General features: G+C 33.3%; 1 protein-coding gene across 1 annotated transcript in view; it reads right to left on the reverse strand.

Moving 5' to 3' along the window:
* LOC107625262 overlaps window positions 10,307-15,495 on the reverse strand; it is a 7,226-nt gene continuing 2,037 nt past the window's right edge. The window contains exons 4-8 of the mRNA XM_021116908.1: window positions 13,630-13,775; window positions 13,326-13,411; window positions 12,451-12,527; window positions 12,102-12,262; window positions 10,307-10,711 (exon numbers count right to left, since the gene is read on the reverse strand). Coding sequence (XP_020972567.1) covers window positions 12,203-12,262; window positions 12,451-12,527; window positions 13,326-13,411; window positions 13,630-13,775 — 369 coding nt within the window. The 3' untranslated portion in view covers window positions 10,307-10,711; window positions 12,102-12,202. The remainder of the gene's footprint in view (window positions 10,712-12,101; window positions 12,263-12,450; window positions 12,528-13,325; window positions 13,412-13,629; window positions 13,776-15,495) is intronic.

A 15,495-nucleotide genomic window follows, 5' to 3' on the forward strand; every position in this document is an offset into this window, starting at 1 on the left:
TTAAAATTTGAACAAAAAAAGGAAAAGAATTGGCCGAAGCCATTTGGGAAAAGGAAAGAAATGAATCGTGTTTTTATGCCTCTATATATATATAAAAGATCATGACACCTAAACCCATTTGATGTGTAACATTTTCCCTAAACATCATCATTAGTTTCAAACCGGCCTTGCATGCTTCATTTTTTAGTAAAGCAAGAAAGAAAGAACCGAGAGAGGAGAGAAATCGTGAACTTCCTTAACTTTCAATTTTGATTTCTTGTGATCCGTAATTCCAATAAAAAAATCTAATCCGATAAAAGTGTTCGTATCTTCTTTCTCTACATGTTAGTATTACTTTTGTTCGGTATAAGTTGACGGTGACGTAGCTTTCCTTCTCCTTGAGTTCAGCTAATTGGAGTTCTAAGAGGCATAGATGATTTCAGACGCTTTCTTCTTCGATAGCTCGATCAAAAACTTCTCTGGAGCTTCGAGTATTTTGATTTTACACAAGGTAGAGTTTGGTAACTTTAAAATAATTAAATGTGAATTTGATAAGTAATTGTTGATTTGGTTGATTATTGTTTGAGTTTGAATGATTTTATGTTGAATTATTGTTGTTGCTTGTGATTTGAGGAACAACTGATCAGCTGTGGTTATTTTAATGACATTTAGACTGTTGTGATGTGGTATTTTGAGAAAATTGATGAGATTTGGTGATTGAAAGATTAAATTAAAAGCTATGAAAAATCGGTAACCGAAAGACTCGAAAATGGATTAAAATACAAGTAATATTTTGAAAGGGAAGAGATAAAGGTTTCGGTTTTGGTATAAGAGGAAGATAAATATTTAAACTTTATTTTTGAAGGATAATATTATATTTGTATATAAAATCGAAGTACAATTTGTAATTATGTAAGTTTTTGAGTATTTTGGGTAATAAATAAAGTACGGGATAAAAGTGGGTATTTTATAAAAGTTCAGGTTATTTTTATAAATATGAAAATAAGTGAGGGTTCGAATATAATTTTATAAAATATTAAGGCTAAAAATAGAATATTAAAAAGTTCATGATTTAGAAAGTAATTAATAAAAGTTAAAAAATAAGATTTTATAAACTAAGTTTTAAGAAAAGATATAAATATTATTTATTTACCATTTAAATTATTCTATTTATATTATTGTTAATATTTTATTACGAATATTAATTAGTAGAGATATTATTAATATTATTATAAGTCAGAGAAGAGCAAATAAAGTGATCTTAAAAGTTTTAGAGAACGCAGACTTAATTAAAGTACTTTATAATTCTTTTAAATAAGACACTTAGGAAAATGCGAGGGAATAATGCAAAGATAAATTATATTATGGAATGATACGAAAGAAAAGAAAAAGAAAGAAAAGAAAAGGAAAGAAAAATATTAAAGAACCTATGCCACAGGAGAGCAAAGAGCAGGAATAAAAGAATGTATTAACTAAAAGGGATCTCTGTCATAGGAGAACAGAGGGCAAAGATAAAGAAAAAGCTTTAAAAGACTGTCTGCCACAGAAGAGTAGATGCGACCTTGTTTGGGCCTTAGTGCCAAATGTATAGTGGGAACGCCTACACACTGAGAACTGTTTTTCAGATGTAAGCATATATATTACAATACATTTAAAAGTCACATTGTATGCGGTCTGACCATAAGACTTATATGCACACTGTATGCATCTGGAAAGCCATATCTGGGTCTCATGCCCGGGTAATGTTGGGAGCGGGTAGGCAACCGACACATGAGCTCATGGCCTACACTAGGACTAGACATGCATCATCATTGTTTACAGGGGCGAAGCTAAGAATTTTTTTGGGAGGGGCGAATATGAAAAATATAAGTTAGGATGAGAGAAAAATTAAAAATTAAAAGAGAAGTAAACTGAAAATTTGGAGGTTTGGGAGGGGCCATTGCCCCCCTTCCCACAAACGTGGCTCCGCCACTGATTGTTTACACATATTTATTTGTGATTGTGTTTTCTATGATTGTGTGTGCTTGTGATTGAATTCTATGTTCTGTAATTATTGAGTTGGATTGTACTTTGTTGACCGTTGTTATTTATTGAGAACATAATAAAATGAACTTAACTAACTACCCCGACCCTACTAAGAACTCCCCAGTTCTTACCCCCTATTTTCACCCCTTTTAGTTATAGGTGCGAAAGTTTAGTGCGGAGCTACAGGAGCATAGAAGATTATGTTTACAAGTTGAGTTGTTAGATTTTATTTTTTCCCTCATCGTTTATTGTTTTTAGTTTTTAGAGGAGATAAGACTTGTATTTTGAGAATCTTAAAATAAGTCTATGTATATAATGCTATGTGAATATATATATATCTTTGTGAGTGATTAAAAGTAAAAAACTATTTCGTTTTCTTAATTAAAGTTTCGGTTCGTATTCTCAAGGCTCAATATTAAATAAAGATAGTATAGAATAAAAAGGTTTAAAGGTAAGTAACGCCTGAGCTTTTGGTACGATCATGAGGTGCTAAATTTTAGTGTATTACAAAATACACCACAATAGCGGGACAGTTCTATAAAAGAGGATTGTCCCAACCCCTCCTCAAGTGCAAAGAACCCGGCGAGACAGACTACATACATCGTGAAATCCATGAAGGATGTTGTGGCCACCACATCGGAGGAAAAATCCTAGCCCAGAAAGTTATTTGAGCTAGATACTTCTAGCCTACCATCGTATATAATTAAAGGAATAGAGGTAAGTAGCGCTCGGACTTTTAGTACGATCATGAGGTGCTAAAAATTAGAATATTACATTTATTCCTTTGAAGGAGTTTTAAACTTAAAAAGGTTTTGAAGTTAGTTTAGAAAAATCTTGGTTAAGTGAGAACTGGATTTTATGAAAGAAAAACTGGTTTTACTTTTTATGTAATTTTTAGTTGCATTTGAATTTTCCTCTCCAATTGTGATAATCAATAATTTGAATGAATTTTGTCTTTATTTTCAGTATAATTGGTTTAATATCCAACTGGTGTTGATGACAAATTTTGTTTAATTTTTTGTGTTGAAATACAAGATATATTTATGAAAATGCATCACAAAGAGCTATACTGATCGGAGAGCAAACCTGATAATTAGTGCTTAAATATTGTATTTTTTTGTGCTTAAATGGTATATTTCCTTGATCTTTTAATTTGATAAATTTTGTAGGAAATAAGAAGAAAAAGAAGCAAAAGAACACAAAATAAACTAAAAAAAAGAAAAGAGGAATTCTGGACACGCTTTAAAGATTGAACACGCTTTGAAACCTTAGGCCACGCTTTTAAAAGCGTGACCCATGACCATAAAGTCATGGCATGCATTAATGCTTTATGCATTCATTATCATGAGTTAATGAATTAAAGCATGCATGCACTTAATTATCAATGCCTTATGCATGCATTTAATTAATGATGCCATAATGAACCATGCAATATCAATGCAATGGCATTATTAATAAATAAAATGCAATTGGCAAATCATGAATGCTACAGCCAATGAAAGCATTCAAACTTTAATTTCCAATGTAATTAACGTTAATGCACTAAAGCATTATTAATTAAAGCCATACATTGCAAATAAGTGCTTTAATGTTAATACATTAAGCTTTATTAAAGTAAACACAAGCATGCATGTAACGTTGCAAAATTAAAGCAAAGGGTATAGAGTTGAAAGGGGACGTTTGCATTCAAGTTGGCCTCAAACGCCACCTCCAATGCCAACAAAGTTCAGCCATGATTGAAGTTGGATGCCCAACGTTTGCGTTCACGTTTGACCGCAAACTTGAGGTCAAATGCAAGTGACAGATGGTTGGCTGGTCTGCAGAACGTCCTTACACGAAGACATTTGAGTCAACGTTTGACCCCAAACGTTGACTCAAACGTGAATGCTCCAAAGTCCAAACTGCAAGCAGATTTCTTCTCAAGACCAAGAGCGATCAATTAGGGCCATTTTCAACCCAATTCCAAAGCAAGCAAAGCCCATTATCATCACTCAAAGGCACAAGAGATAGTTAAAATAGGAATTATATTTAATTGTAATTTTTTTTGAATTTCACTTTCATTTTGGTAAAAATCCTATATAAGGCATCATTTTTTATTTTTGTAAGGTAGGCTGGAACAGAGAGCATCAGAAGGCTGGCTCCACTGGGGAGCATTAGGATTAGAGAGATCTCTCTTAGTTTTCATTTTTGTTTTAAATCTTGGGTTGAGAATTGAAGAAATTCTGTTTCAATCTCACCTTGAGAATTATCTCTGTTTGCTTGTCTGCATAATTTCAGTGAATGGTGATTTGAATCCAAGCTCTCTTTACCGCTTTCATCTCTATTTCTTCTTCAATCTGTTTGCTGTTGGATCAAAGAAGGGATTGAGATCTAGACTTATTTTCTAGTCTCATTGAGCTCCTGAGATCTTCAACCTCTCATTTAGATTTTACAATTGAGCCAAGCTGCTTTCTGTTTTGATTTTTCAAGTGATTTTCCAAATCTGTTTAAATCTGCTGCATCTTTTACTTCCCTGTTGATTGCTATTTACACTTCCTTGTTTGATTTCTTGAATCCCAGCTCCCAAAATCCTTTTATTCTTCCTGCAATTTATATTTCCAGTTGCTTAAATTATTGCTTCCTTTAATTTCCAGCACCCAGCCCCCTTTACATTCACTGCAATTTACATTTCTTGTCATTTAAGATTCTGTCAATTTACATTCCTTGTTCTTTAAGTTTCAGTCACTTTACTTTCTGCACTTAAATTTTCCGTGCTATTTACTTTCTGTTGGCTACATTTCATCCAATTTCACTTCAATGTTAGCTTGACTAAATTAATCACCCACTAAAGTTGCTTGATCCATCAATCCCTGTGGGATCAACTCACTCTAAGTGAGTTTTACTACTTAATGCGACCCGGTATACTTGCCGGTGAGTTTTAGGTGTTGGAATTTATTTTCCAAAAACCCATCAAGTTTTTGGTGCCGTTGCCGGGGATTGATTTAGATCAACAATGATTAAGTGGGTGAGAAGTCTAGATCAAGCATTTTCTTTATTTTTGTTCTCTATTTTAGATTGAAACCAAGGTGTTTGTGTTTTTGCCTCACTAAGAAATTCTCATCTCCGATATGAGTAATTTCAATTTTCATTGATGTTGCATTTTACAAAATACAAATGGAGTTCAACTCATCTTATGGTCAAACAAAATCTTATGGGATATCACCCACCATCACCAATCTCTAATGGTGACTGGGAATATCACCAAGAAAATACAAATTCTAAGGACTCCAATCCATGGAGATTTGCTTTAGAGACACAAGATGAGAAAGAAAATCATATGGGATATTTTCCTCCACCACAAAATGATGCAAGTCATTAATCCAATGGTGGCTGGGAAGGAAATTCTAATGCTCCATATGATATTCATCCAAAGATATCATCACTTGACCATGCTTCAACAGAAAGCCCCTTTCAAAACTTACCACCCACACAAACTTCCAATAGCCAAAGACTCTCAAAGCTTGAGTCCATGCTCAAAAGATTTGCGGAGGAGAAAGAGAAATACTAGAAAGAACTAGAAAACTCCTTCAAAAATATGGAAGTGCAGTTAGGCCAATTATTGAATGCAAAGAAGGAGGAAATGGAAAAACAAGAACACAAGGTCCCTGTGTCAAGTGAAATTGCAAAAAAGGAAGATGTGGTGAAAGTATTGGAACCTAAAACTGCACTTGAGATGACAAGAGAACCTGAACACTCACAACCTCCTCAAATCCCCCTGGACCAAAAAGCCTCAACAATTGAATCTGAGATTAAAAGATATGAAGAGGAGATGAAAAAATGTTGGGAAGATCAACAAACCTCCTCCATGAAAAAGCTATTAAGTCAAATGCTGAGTGCAAGGGAGGAAGTGGAAGAGCAAGAAAGTGAGAAAGACAACCAAAGAATTCCAAACTCAAGTGAAGCAGAGAAGTACATAGAGAAAAAGCTCATGGAACCACCAATTCAAAAGGCTCTGGATGAATACAAAACTCCAATAATCATACAGCAACCAAGTCTTGAATCCAAAGAAGTGAAGGCAACTAGCAAGAACACCAATTCTGTCCCTAATCCAGCAAGCAAGCTCAATCAAGCTATTTACAAAAGGAAGCGTGCTAAGGAAAGGCCAAGACAAGGGACACTAGCTGAATCTTTCCCCCCTTTGACGTCATTCCTCTTAACAAACTGGAAGAAGAGGAAGAAAGTGAAGAACAACATGTCAAGCTAATGACACTAAAAGAGCACTTGTTGGGAGGTAACCCAACCGTAGGTAACAATTCTTCTCTGCTTTGTTTTCTTTTTGTGCTTTGTTTAAATTCAATAAATTGGCATATGGTTACATTCTAAATTTGGTGTTGCCCTGCAACAAACTGTTTTCCATCTTCATGGATGATTGCAACAATTTTACATGGAAGTGTCACACTAAGATTCTAAGTTTGGTGTGCCACTTAATTTTCTATGCAAGTCATCCAGCAGCACCACTTGTTTGTATAATCACAATGCCTCTACAGTTTTATTTTTCTCTTTTGATTTAACACTTTTTCATTCTACCTGCTGTAGTTATTTTTCTGTTTTTTAAACGCTTTCCTCTAGTTTGCTTATTAACTGTCTTTGTTAGTACATCACCAAGAGATCCTTATTCATGTCAGATTCTTGGCTTGGTGATTGTACTTAACAAATAACAGTTTCATTTGCTTAGTTTTAATTCAAATAAATTGACATATGATTGCATTCTAAGTTTGGTGTTGCTATGCAACAAAATTTGGTTCCAATTCTTAAAAGATACTTGCATTAATTCCAAGTGAAAGTGTCATACTAAGTTTGGTGTGCCACTTATCTTTTATGCAATGTATTGCACACACCTTCTTATCTATGCAATCAAAATGTCTCTGCCTCTTGTGCCTTGATTGTTATCTTTAATTTTGCTTGCTTAAAACACATGTGCTACTAACATTTCATTGTATAAGACATTCATGATCCATCTTAGCCCCATAGCCATTGTTCTAATTGTTGGTTGAGGATGAACAAGCATTCTGAGTTTGGCAAAGGGAAAGGGAAGAATGGAAGGAGAAGGACAACAATAGAGAAGATGAATCACAAGGTTGTAAAGTTCTTTTTCCTCTCCTTTGTTTCCAGCACTTTACATTGCATCATTGTCTTCATTTTCTCTGTATGCATGTGTAGTATGACTAAGCATAGCTTGAATTTTGATTTGCAACATGCTGCTGTGCCATTATGACTACCAACTTGAATTATGTGAGTTCAAAAGTAATAAAGCATCATGATCATAAACAAACAAGGCATTAAAGAAGAACTTAGCATGTGCATACAAGTATTGGAAAGCTAGTATGGTTGATTGTTGCTCAATTGCATTAGATTTTATTTCATTGAAGTTTTCATATAGGACATTTTGTGAAATCTTTTGAAATCATAAAAACCTTGAAGAAGCAATTGCAAATTAAGGCACGAAAAGAAAAAGGGAAAGAATGAGAAAGCTAAAGGCTCTGAGTACCAATGACAATTAATTTGTTAAGTACTTGTGGTGTTTATGTATCAAGCAAAAAGCTTGAAAACAAAACACTTAGAGTCAAGGTTAGGCTCAAAGTGCAAAAAACACTCCCTCAAAGCTCAAGGCTCTGAGCATCAATGATTAGAGAGTCAAGAAAAGAAACAAATGAGCTTAATGAAGTCCTCTAATTAAATGCTTGTGGTGCTTATGTATCAAGTGGTAATACTTGAAAACAAAGCATTTAGAGTCGTAGCTTTGTTATCAACTCATGGGGCAAAGGACCCAAAAGGAGAAGCTAATAAGAAAATCAAAAGCTTGTTTCAAGGAAGAAATATAAGAAAAAGATTTCATAAATTGAGCTAGATAGAAGCATCAATCATTTACATTTCTTTTGTGATTGTAGCATGCTTTGAAAACTAGCTTACCATGAACATTGTGTTGCTATTCTTCTTACCTTGGATTGTCAATCTCTATTGCATGATTCTTTTCTTGCTTGGGGACAAGCAAGGTTTAAGTTTGGTGTTGTGATGACATGTCACCATGTCATGTTTTTCTATACTTTTTCATACAAGAAATTGATAATTACTGCTTAAATATTGCATTCTTTTGTTCTTAAATGGTATATTTCTTTGATCTTTTGATTTGATAAATTTTGTAGGAAATAAGAAGAAAAAGAAATGAAAGAGCACAAAATAAGCTAAAAAGAAGAAAAGAGAAATTCTGGGCACGCTTTGAAGATTGAGCACGCTTTGGAACCTTAGGCCATGCTTTTAAAAGCGTGGCCCATGACCATAAAGCCATGGCATGCATTAATGCTTTATGCATTCATTATCATGAGTTAATGAATTAAAGCATGCATGCACTTAATTATCAATGCCTTATGCATGCATTTAATTAATGATGCCATCATGAACCATGCAATATCAATGCAATGGCATTATTAATAAATGAAATGCAATTGGCAAATCATGAATGCTACAGCCAATGAAAGCATTCAAACTTTAATTTCCAATGCAATTAACGTTAATGCACTAAAGCATTATTAATTAAAGCCATACATTGCAAATAAGTACTTTAATGTTAATGCATTAAGCTTTATTATAGTAAACACAAGCATGCATGTAACGTTGCAAAATTAAAGCAAAGGGTATAGAGTTGAAAGAGGACGTTTGCGTTCAAGTTGGCCTCAAACGCCACCTCCAATGCCAGCAAAGTTCAGCCAGAATTGAAGTTGGATGCCCAACGTTTGCGTTCACGTTTGACCTCAAACTTGAGGTCAAATGCAAGTGACAGATGGTTGGCTGGTCTGCAGAACGTCCTTACACGAAGACATTTGAGTCAACGTTTGACCCCAAACGTTGACTCAAACGTGAATGCTCCAAAGTCCAAACTGCAAGCAGATTTCTTTTCAAGACCAAGAGCGATCAATTAGGGCCATTTTCAACTCAATTCCAAAGCAAGAAAAGCCCATTATCATCACTCAAAGGCACAAGAGATAGTTAAAATAGGAATTATATTTAATTGTAATTTTTTTTGAATTTCACTTTCATTTTGGTAAAAATCCTATATAAGGCATCATTTTTTATTTTTGTAAGGTAGGCTGGAACAGAGAGCATCAGAAGGCTGGCTCCACTGGGGAGCATTAGGATTAGAGAGATCTCTCTTAGTTTTCATTTTTGTTTTAAATCTTGGGTTGAGAATTGAAGAAATTCTGTTTCAATCTCACCTTGAGAATTATCTCTGTTTGCTTGTCTGCATAATTTCAGTGAATGGTGATTTGAATCCAAGCTCTCTTTACCGCTTTCATCTCTATTTCTTCTTCAATCTGTTTGCTGTTGGATCAAAGAAGGGATTGAGATCTAGACTTGTTTTCTAGTCTCATTGAGCTCCTGAGATCTTCAACCTCTCATTTAGATTTTACAATTGAGCCAAGCTGCTTTCTATTTTGATTTTTCAAGTGATTTTTCAAATCTGTTTAAATCTACTGCATCTTTTACTTCCCTGTTGATTGCTATTTACACTTCCTTGTTTGATTTCTTGAATCCCAGCTCCCAAAATCCTTTTATTCTTCCTGCAATTTATATTTCCAGTTGCTTGAATTATTGCTTCCTTTAGTTTCCAGCACCCAGCCCCCTTTACATTCACTGCAATCACTACAAGAAAAATCACTTTTAGCGGCCATTTATTTTGCTTTTAGTGGCAATAAAAATAGCCACTAATACATTTATCGGTAATTAGACATTAGCCGTCTTATGCTTTGCCGCTAAAAAGTTTTAGCGGCAATTATAACATTTGCTGGTAAAGACCTTTTTAATGGCCGTAAAAAGTATATAACTATTAGTGGCCATTTTCTTGGCAATTTATATGGCCATGAAAGTAATTCCAAAATTGCAATGTTATTCATTTTTAGCGGCCATTACTATTGCCGCTAAAATCTTAAGACTTTTTTTAGTTATATTATACTCATTTTCTTAAAAGCAACGAACTATCTTTTTTTTTCTAGAATCTCAATTACTTTTGTCAACAATTATTATTATTATGCATAATATAAATATACTGAAATTAATTATTACAAAATGAGATATTTTATTAAACTCAAAAGATTAATACACAAATTTTTCTTGAAAAGTAATAAATTATATTACAAATCTAGACAATAAAAAATGCTACAAGCCTATAACTATGTTAGATCAAGTTAGGCTATAAACCAATTCAATTGACATATCCTAATAAACATTGCCAAGGGTAACTTAAAAATAAGTGTACCTAGATCTGTAAAATAAGGGAGAAAAATGAAAAAGAAACTAGATTAGTGAAATTTAAAAACATTAATGTAAAGAGAGGCACATAATTGACACATAAGTTTCTCACATTAATTAAATGTGACATGCCTAAGCATCATAAGTGAATTTGGCTACTTAATGCAGGCTTATGCAACAATGGTACATGATGCAACTGTAATACAACAGAATGATTTCATGTGGATATTGATTGCTGGAAAGTTTATGATTGCTACATTGAAAACTTATCTTCAGAGCAAATGAAAAGTATTAACTAAAGCACATTTTTCATCGCTTTGTGCATAGCATGCTTCTGTGAAACAATGTTGAGGTAAATAGCAACAAGAATATGAGTTTGTGAAGTCAAACTAATATGATATTCTAATGTGTCCAAAGCTAAAATGTAAAAACATAAATAAATTGCATACTCATAAAAGAAAATTATATTTGGTTGATTAGGGATGATAAGCAAACACACAAATACATAAAAGACAGAGAGAAGAATTGGCAAATCTAATGGAGGCATAACATAAAATTTTAAATGCAGCATTGATTATTTGAACATAAGTAAGAAGTTTAAGCCATGAAAGAAATCTCACCTTCTTTACATTCAAGGTCTTTAGGCACTTCTAGCAAGTCTTGAAGTCTAATCTAAAACCAACTTTGTATCTAAACATTTCCTCCAAAATAAACAGATAAGTATTAAATACCAAACAAAAATTTTAGCAGAGAGCTAGAAATGACCAAAGGCCCAAGGGAATCAACTCACTGATGTTAGATAAACAATGCAAAAGAACATGCTGGCCATTTCTCCTATACTTGATGGTATGCAAAAAACATAAATGAAAAGAGAGGCAGAGTGATGATGTGAAGATCTACTATACAAAAAAATTAAAAAAAAAGTGAAAGAATTTATTCCATTTATGCCTAAAAGGAAGTTTCATGGCTTAATTACCTTATCAGGTGTTTCCTTGGAATGCTTGTGAAATTTCAAATTCAAAGACATGTCAAACCTTCACAACACACATGCATCTTGATCCACTGTAGATGTATACTTAATTTGGTTTTCAATTTTCATATGCACTGAAATCGTTAATTAGCTCCTTGGAAAACTATGATACTTGAAAATGAATAACATTAAATTGCAAACAAAAGCAAACTACAACACAAATTTTAGAAAAGCAGCTTCCTTTCCCACTTCAATGGGAAGAGTTTCATGACAGATAACTCAATTGACATACAATTTTTATCCTCGTTTAGCACCTACAACTACAAGTAATATTCATTTATCAATCATTGGCAAAAAGAAAGTGATGAGTTTTACCTATTTTCGAGCATTTTACGCATTGATAATTTGTTACTCTTCTTGAATCCAATTTTCTACGCTTCTTTCAGTTGCAAGACCCAAAACTGATCCCTTGTTTTCATTTTTGGATGTGTTAAAGCTTCAAGTGTGCAAAAGCTGCCAATGACATCAATCAAATATACGTTCAACTTAATCTGTCAATGAAACCACATTTAATTTTAAAAAATCTCTGTGCTACCATATTGGCCACATTTCTAAAATCTAAATCATTGCTGCATATATCTAGGTTATATCTATTGATAATGAATTTAGGTACCTCATGAATACACCTTCCTTGCAATTTTCACACCAAACTCACTTCCCTTTGCCCATACATTTCTTGGAACACCTCTGACAAGCTTTATAGTAATATAAAATGCAAAAATAATTTTCCTAGTTGAAAAAAATGAAATGAAACTAAAATAAATGAAATGAATAATGCTTACATGTCAAAGAAGGTTTGAAGCCTTGAATAAAAACTCTGATCTGTAATTTGGTCCCAAAATTCACGTAACTCATTCTTGGTTATAGAGGCTGATGTTAATGGTATTATGCCTCTGAATCAAAAGCCCTTGAAAGATTTTGAAACTCAAATGTAAAGCAACTTCCCTGCAATAGAAACGAAATCAAAATGCTTTTCATGCAGCGTTTAACTCAGTCTTATTTGACCACAATATTATGGAATCCTTTTCCATTATACGAACTCACAAACTGAATTAGGTCCTTTTTTCAGAATGCGTGTCTTTAAGGAACAATACAGTTATTGCCTGTACAATTTCACATTCATAGATTCTTACTTTTAACAATGTACTTGGTGAGGATGGGCCATGAGATATTGGTCCTGACTTTCTTCCATCAAGCTCATAGAGTTCACCTGCATATGAAACAATTATACAGAAATCAATAAACTAAAATGCAGGAAAATGTATCAATCAATGCTTGACAAAGTAACATAAATTAATTGTAATAATAACAGAATAAGCTATAAACTTTATATGTGTGCATCTCTGCAATTTTGCTATTAATTGTAGTAATTTGAAATTTTTGCTGACTAATGTATTTTATACATATATTTAAATAACTTCATTAGAACAACTAATTTAACTATAAGCAATCTGAACTACCCAAACAAATTAAGAATTAAGATTTCAAACCAAATCCAGCAGTAGATAAAAACGCACGACCAACTAAGATAAACTCATATGTACCTAAATCTTATTTTATACAAGTTTTATTAAGATTGTTAATTATCTTCAAACAAAGATATATAGCCATATGAACCATCATGTCAACATCATGGGGAAAGAAAAAAAATCTATAGGCAGAAGCAGGATAAGCTACTTCTACTTGACATAAGAATAAGATGGCATGACATGACATCAGGATAAGCTACTGAAGCAAAGGAAGAAATGCCTCAATTTTTTCTTTAGCACCATAGTAGTTTGTTGTTAAGCATTTTCCAGCCATATTATAAGTTTGATTAAGCTCTTTCCACTTAATTATTGATCCTATAAGATTAGCTGAATTGAACTTGCATCCAAGTATAGGGAATTAATGATATTAATGTTAGTTGTGCTTATTTGTGTGTAGAATAAAGCAATTCATAAATTTAGGCATGCAGAGATTGGAAGAACATGAATGATACAACGAAAACACAGTTTTTTCTTCTTACCAGTGGCATCATAAACGACATCAAATTTTTCTGGCAAGTCTTCAAAGTTCTCCTTTGTGTAGTCAATAGCCAAATCAGCTCCCAAACTTTTCAACAAGAACGGAAGATTAAGCAAGCAAAAACGGAGAAGAAAGAGCAAACAAAAAATTAGGATCTGAAACACTTAAAAAACACTTCGATTTCAGCTTGATATGCTAGATTCATTAGGATCAAGCAAGAAAACAGAGCAAAAGTAATAACACAGAGAATCACAAGCTTCTGAACATTCAAACCAAAATCGAAAAAATAAACGGAGAAGACCTACCAGCGACGACGATCTTGTGCGTCTACGCGGAAGAACGGCGGCGGTGCAAGCGGCGGAGGTGTGGTGTTGCGACAAGAGCAGCAACGATGGCTGGAAGGCCTTGGTGACGTAGATCTGAGACGAAAAATGATAAGAGCGATGTGGATCTAAGGTGGATGGGATGGAAACGAGGTCCAAGGAGTAGGATGATGGACGGCAGTTGTCGGCGATGGCAATGGCTATCACGGTGGTGATCGGCGATGGAGAGAAGTTACGCAAGTTAACCCAAGCCAGTGGGGATAGTTTTCTTTCCTTTTCAGCTTTTCTTTCTTATTCCAATTTCCAATTGATTTAGGGATGAGATTAAATTAAGTGGTAATAAAAGTTTACCGGCAATAATAAGAATGGCCACTATAATAATTTAGAAAAATTAAAATTGAAAGTGAAAAAGGATAATAATTTTCTGGCAATAGTAATAATGGCCACTATAATATATAACAATAATGGCAAATGTATAATTGCCGGAAAAACATAACTTAAATTAAAGAATTAGTGACCATTATGTTATTGCCACTAAAAGTTTGTCGCTAAAACATATTTTTCTTGTAGTGAATTTACATTTTTTGTCATTTAAGATTCTGTCAATTTACATTCCTTGTTCTTTAAGTTTCAGTCCCTTTACTTTCTGCACTTAAATTTTCCGTGCTATTTACTTTCTGTTGGCTACATTTCATCCAATTTTACTTCAATGTTAGCTTGACTAAACTAATCACCCACTAAAGTTGCTTGATCCATCAATCCCTGTGGGATTGACCTCACTCTAAGTGAGTTTTACTACTTGATGCGACCCGGTATACTTGCCGGTGAGTTTTAGGTGTTGGAATTTCGGTTCCAACCCCATCAAAACCTAGAGTTGTTGCAAAGAAAAACTCCAATTCTATAACTTTTTATGTTGAACACTTTTTCCAGTTCTCAATGATTGTAGATGTAATTCACAACCAATGATTAGTGGCAAAAATGTTTCCGATGTTGTTAATCCTGGTTTCTTACATTAATTTGATATAGTTTGAGGTATAGAGGTCCAAATGAGACAGTTTTAGCAGCATCAAAAAGCTAACTTCCAGTGCTTTAAAATAGTACGCATATGTCTATATTGGACAAAGAAGATGAGTCGCACGTATATGTATATATTCACATATGTGGACAAAGCAACACATACCGTGCTTTATTAAACACGTGGTTTGCATTTTGGATCCCAAAAATGCTTCCAATACATTAAAGTTTCAAGGATACAAGGAGAAAAATCAAAGAGGCTTGATAGGGAGAGTTAGTAATTTAGAAAGAAAAGATCTCCCCTCTCTCTAGAATTAGGGTTAGGTTTTGGTTTTCAGTCTAGTTTAGGTTAATTTTCAATTGATGTATCTTTAAGAATTCAAGATTTCAAACTTTTAAGTGTTCATTTTCTTCATTCTTTTTATGGTTTGTAATTTTTTTTTCACGTTATTTCAATTAATGTTATGAATGTTTTATGTTTGAAATTTTTATTTAAATTTAATGAATTAATTTTTTTGGGTATTGTCGTGATGTTAGTTTTATGTTTATTGTAAATTTGGTGAGTTTAAAATTACAATTTCATTAGTTGCAAGTTTATGCTTATTTATTTACTCCAAGTATTTGATGAATTATCTAGGTTAAAAATAGAGTAATTTAGTTGCTTGGCTTTGACTTAAAACCTAGGTCAATCTTGAACTACATACTTGAACTTAAATAGTTGTAATTAAAATGGTTGAAATGACCTAACTGACACGGCTCTAATTCACTTTTTATTTTATTCATTGATGAATGGTTAGGACTTTGTGAATTAGGTTGAGAAATCTTGGTGTTGAT

This window comes from Arachis ipaensis, chromosome B02 (assembly GCF_000816755.2).
Source record: "Arachis ipaensis cultivar K30076 chromosome B02, Araip1.1, whole genome shotgun sequence".
In the NCBI taxonomy this organism is placed as follows: domain Eukaryota; kingdom Viridiplantae; phylum Streptophyta; class Magnoliopsida; order Fabales; family Fabaceae; genus Arachis; species Arachis ipaensis.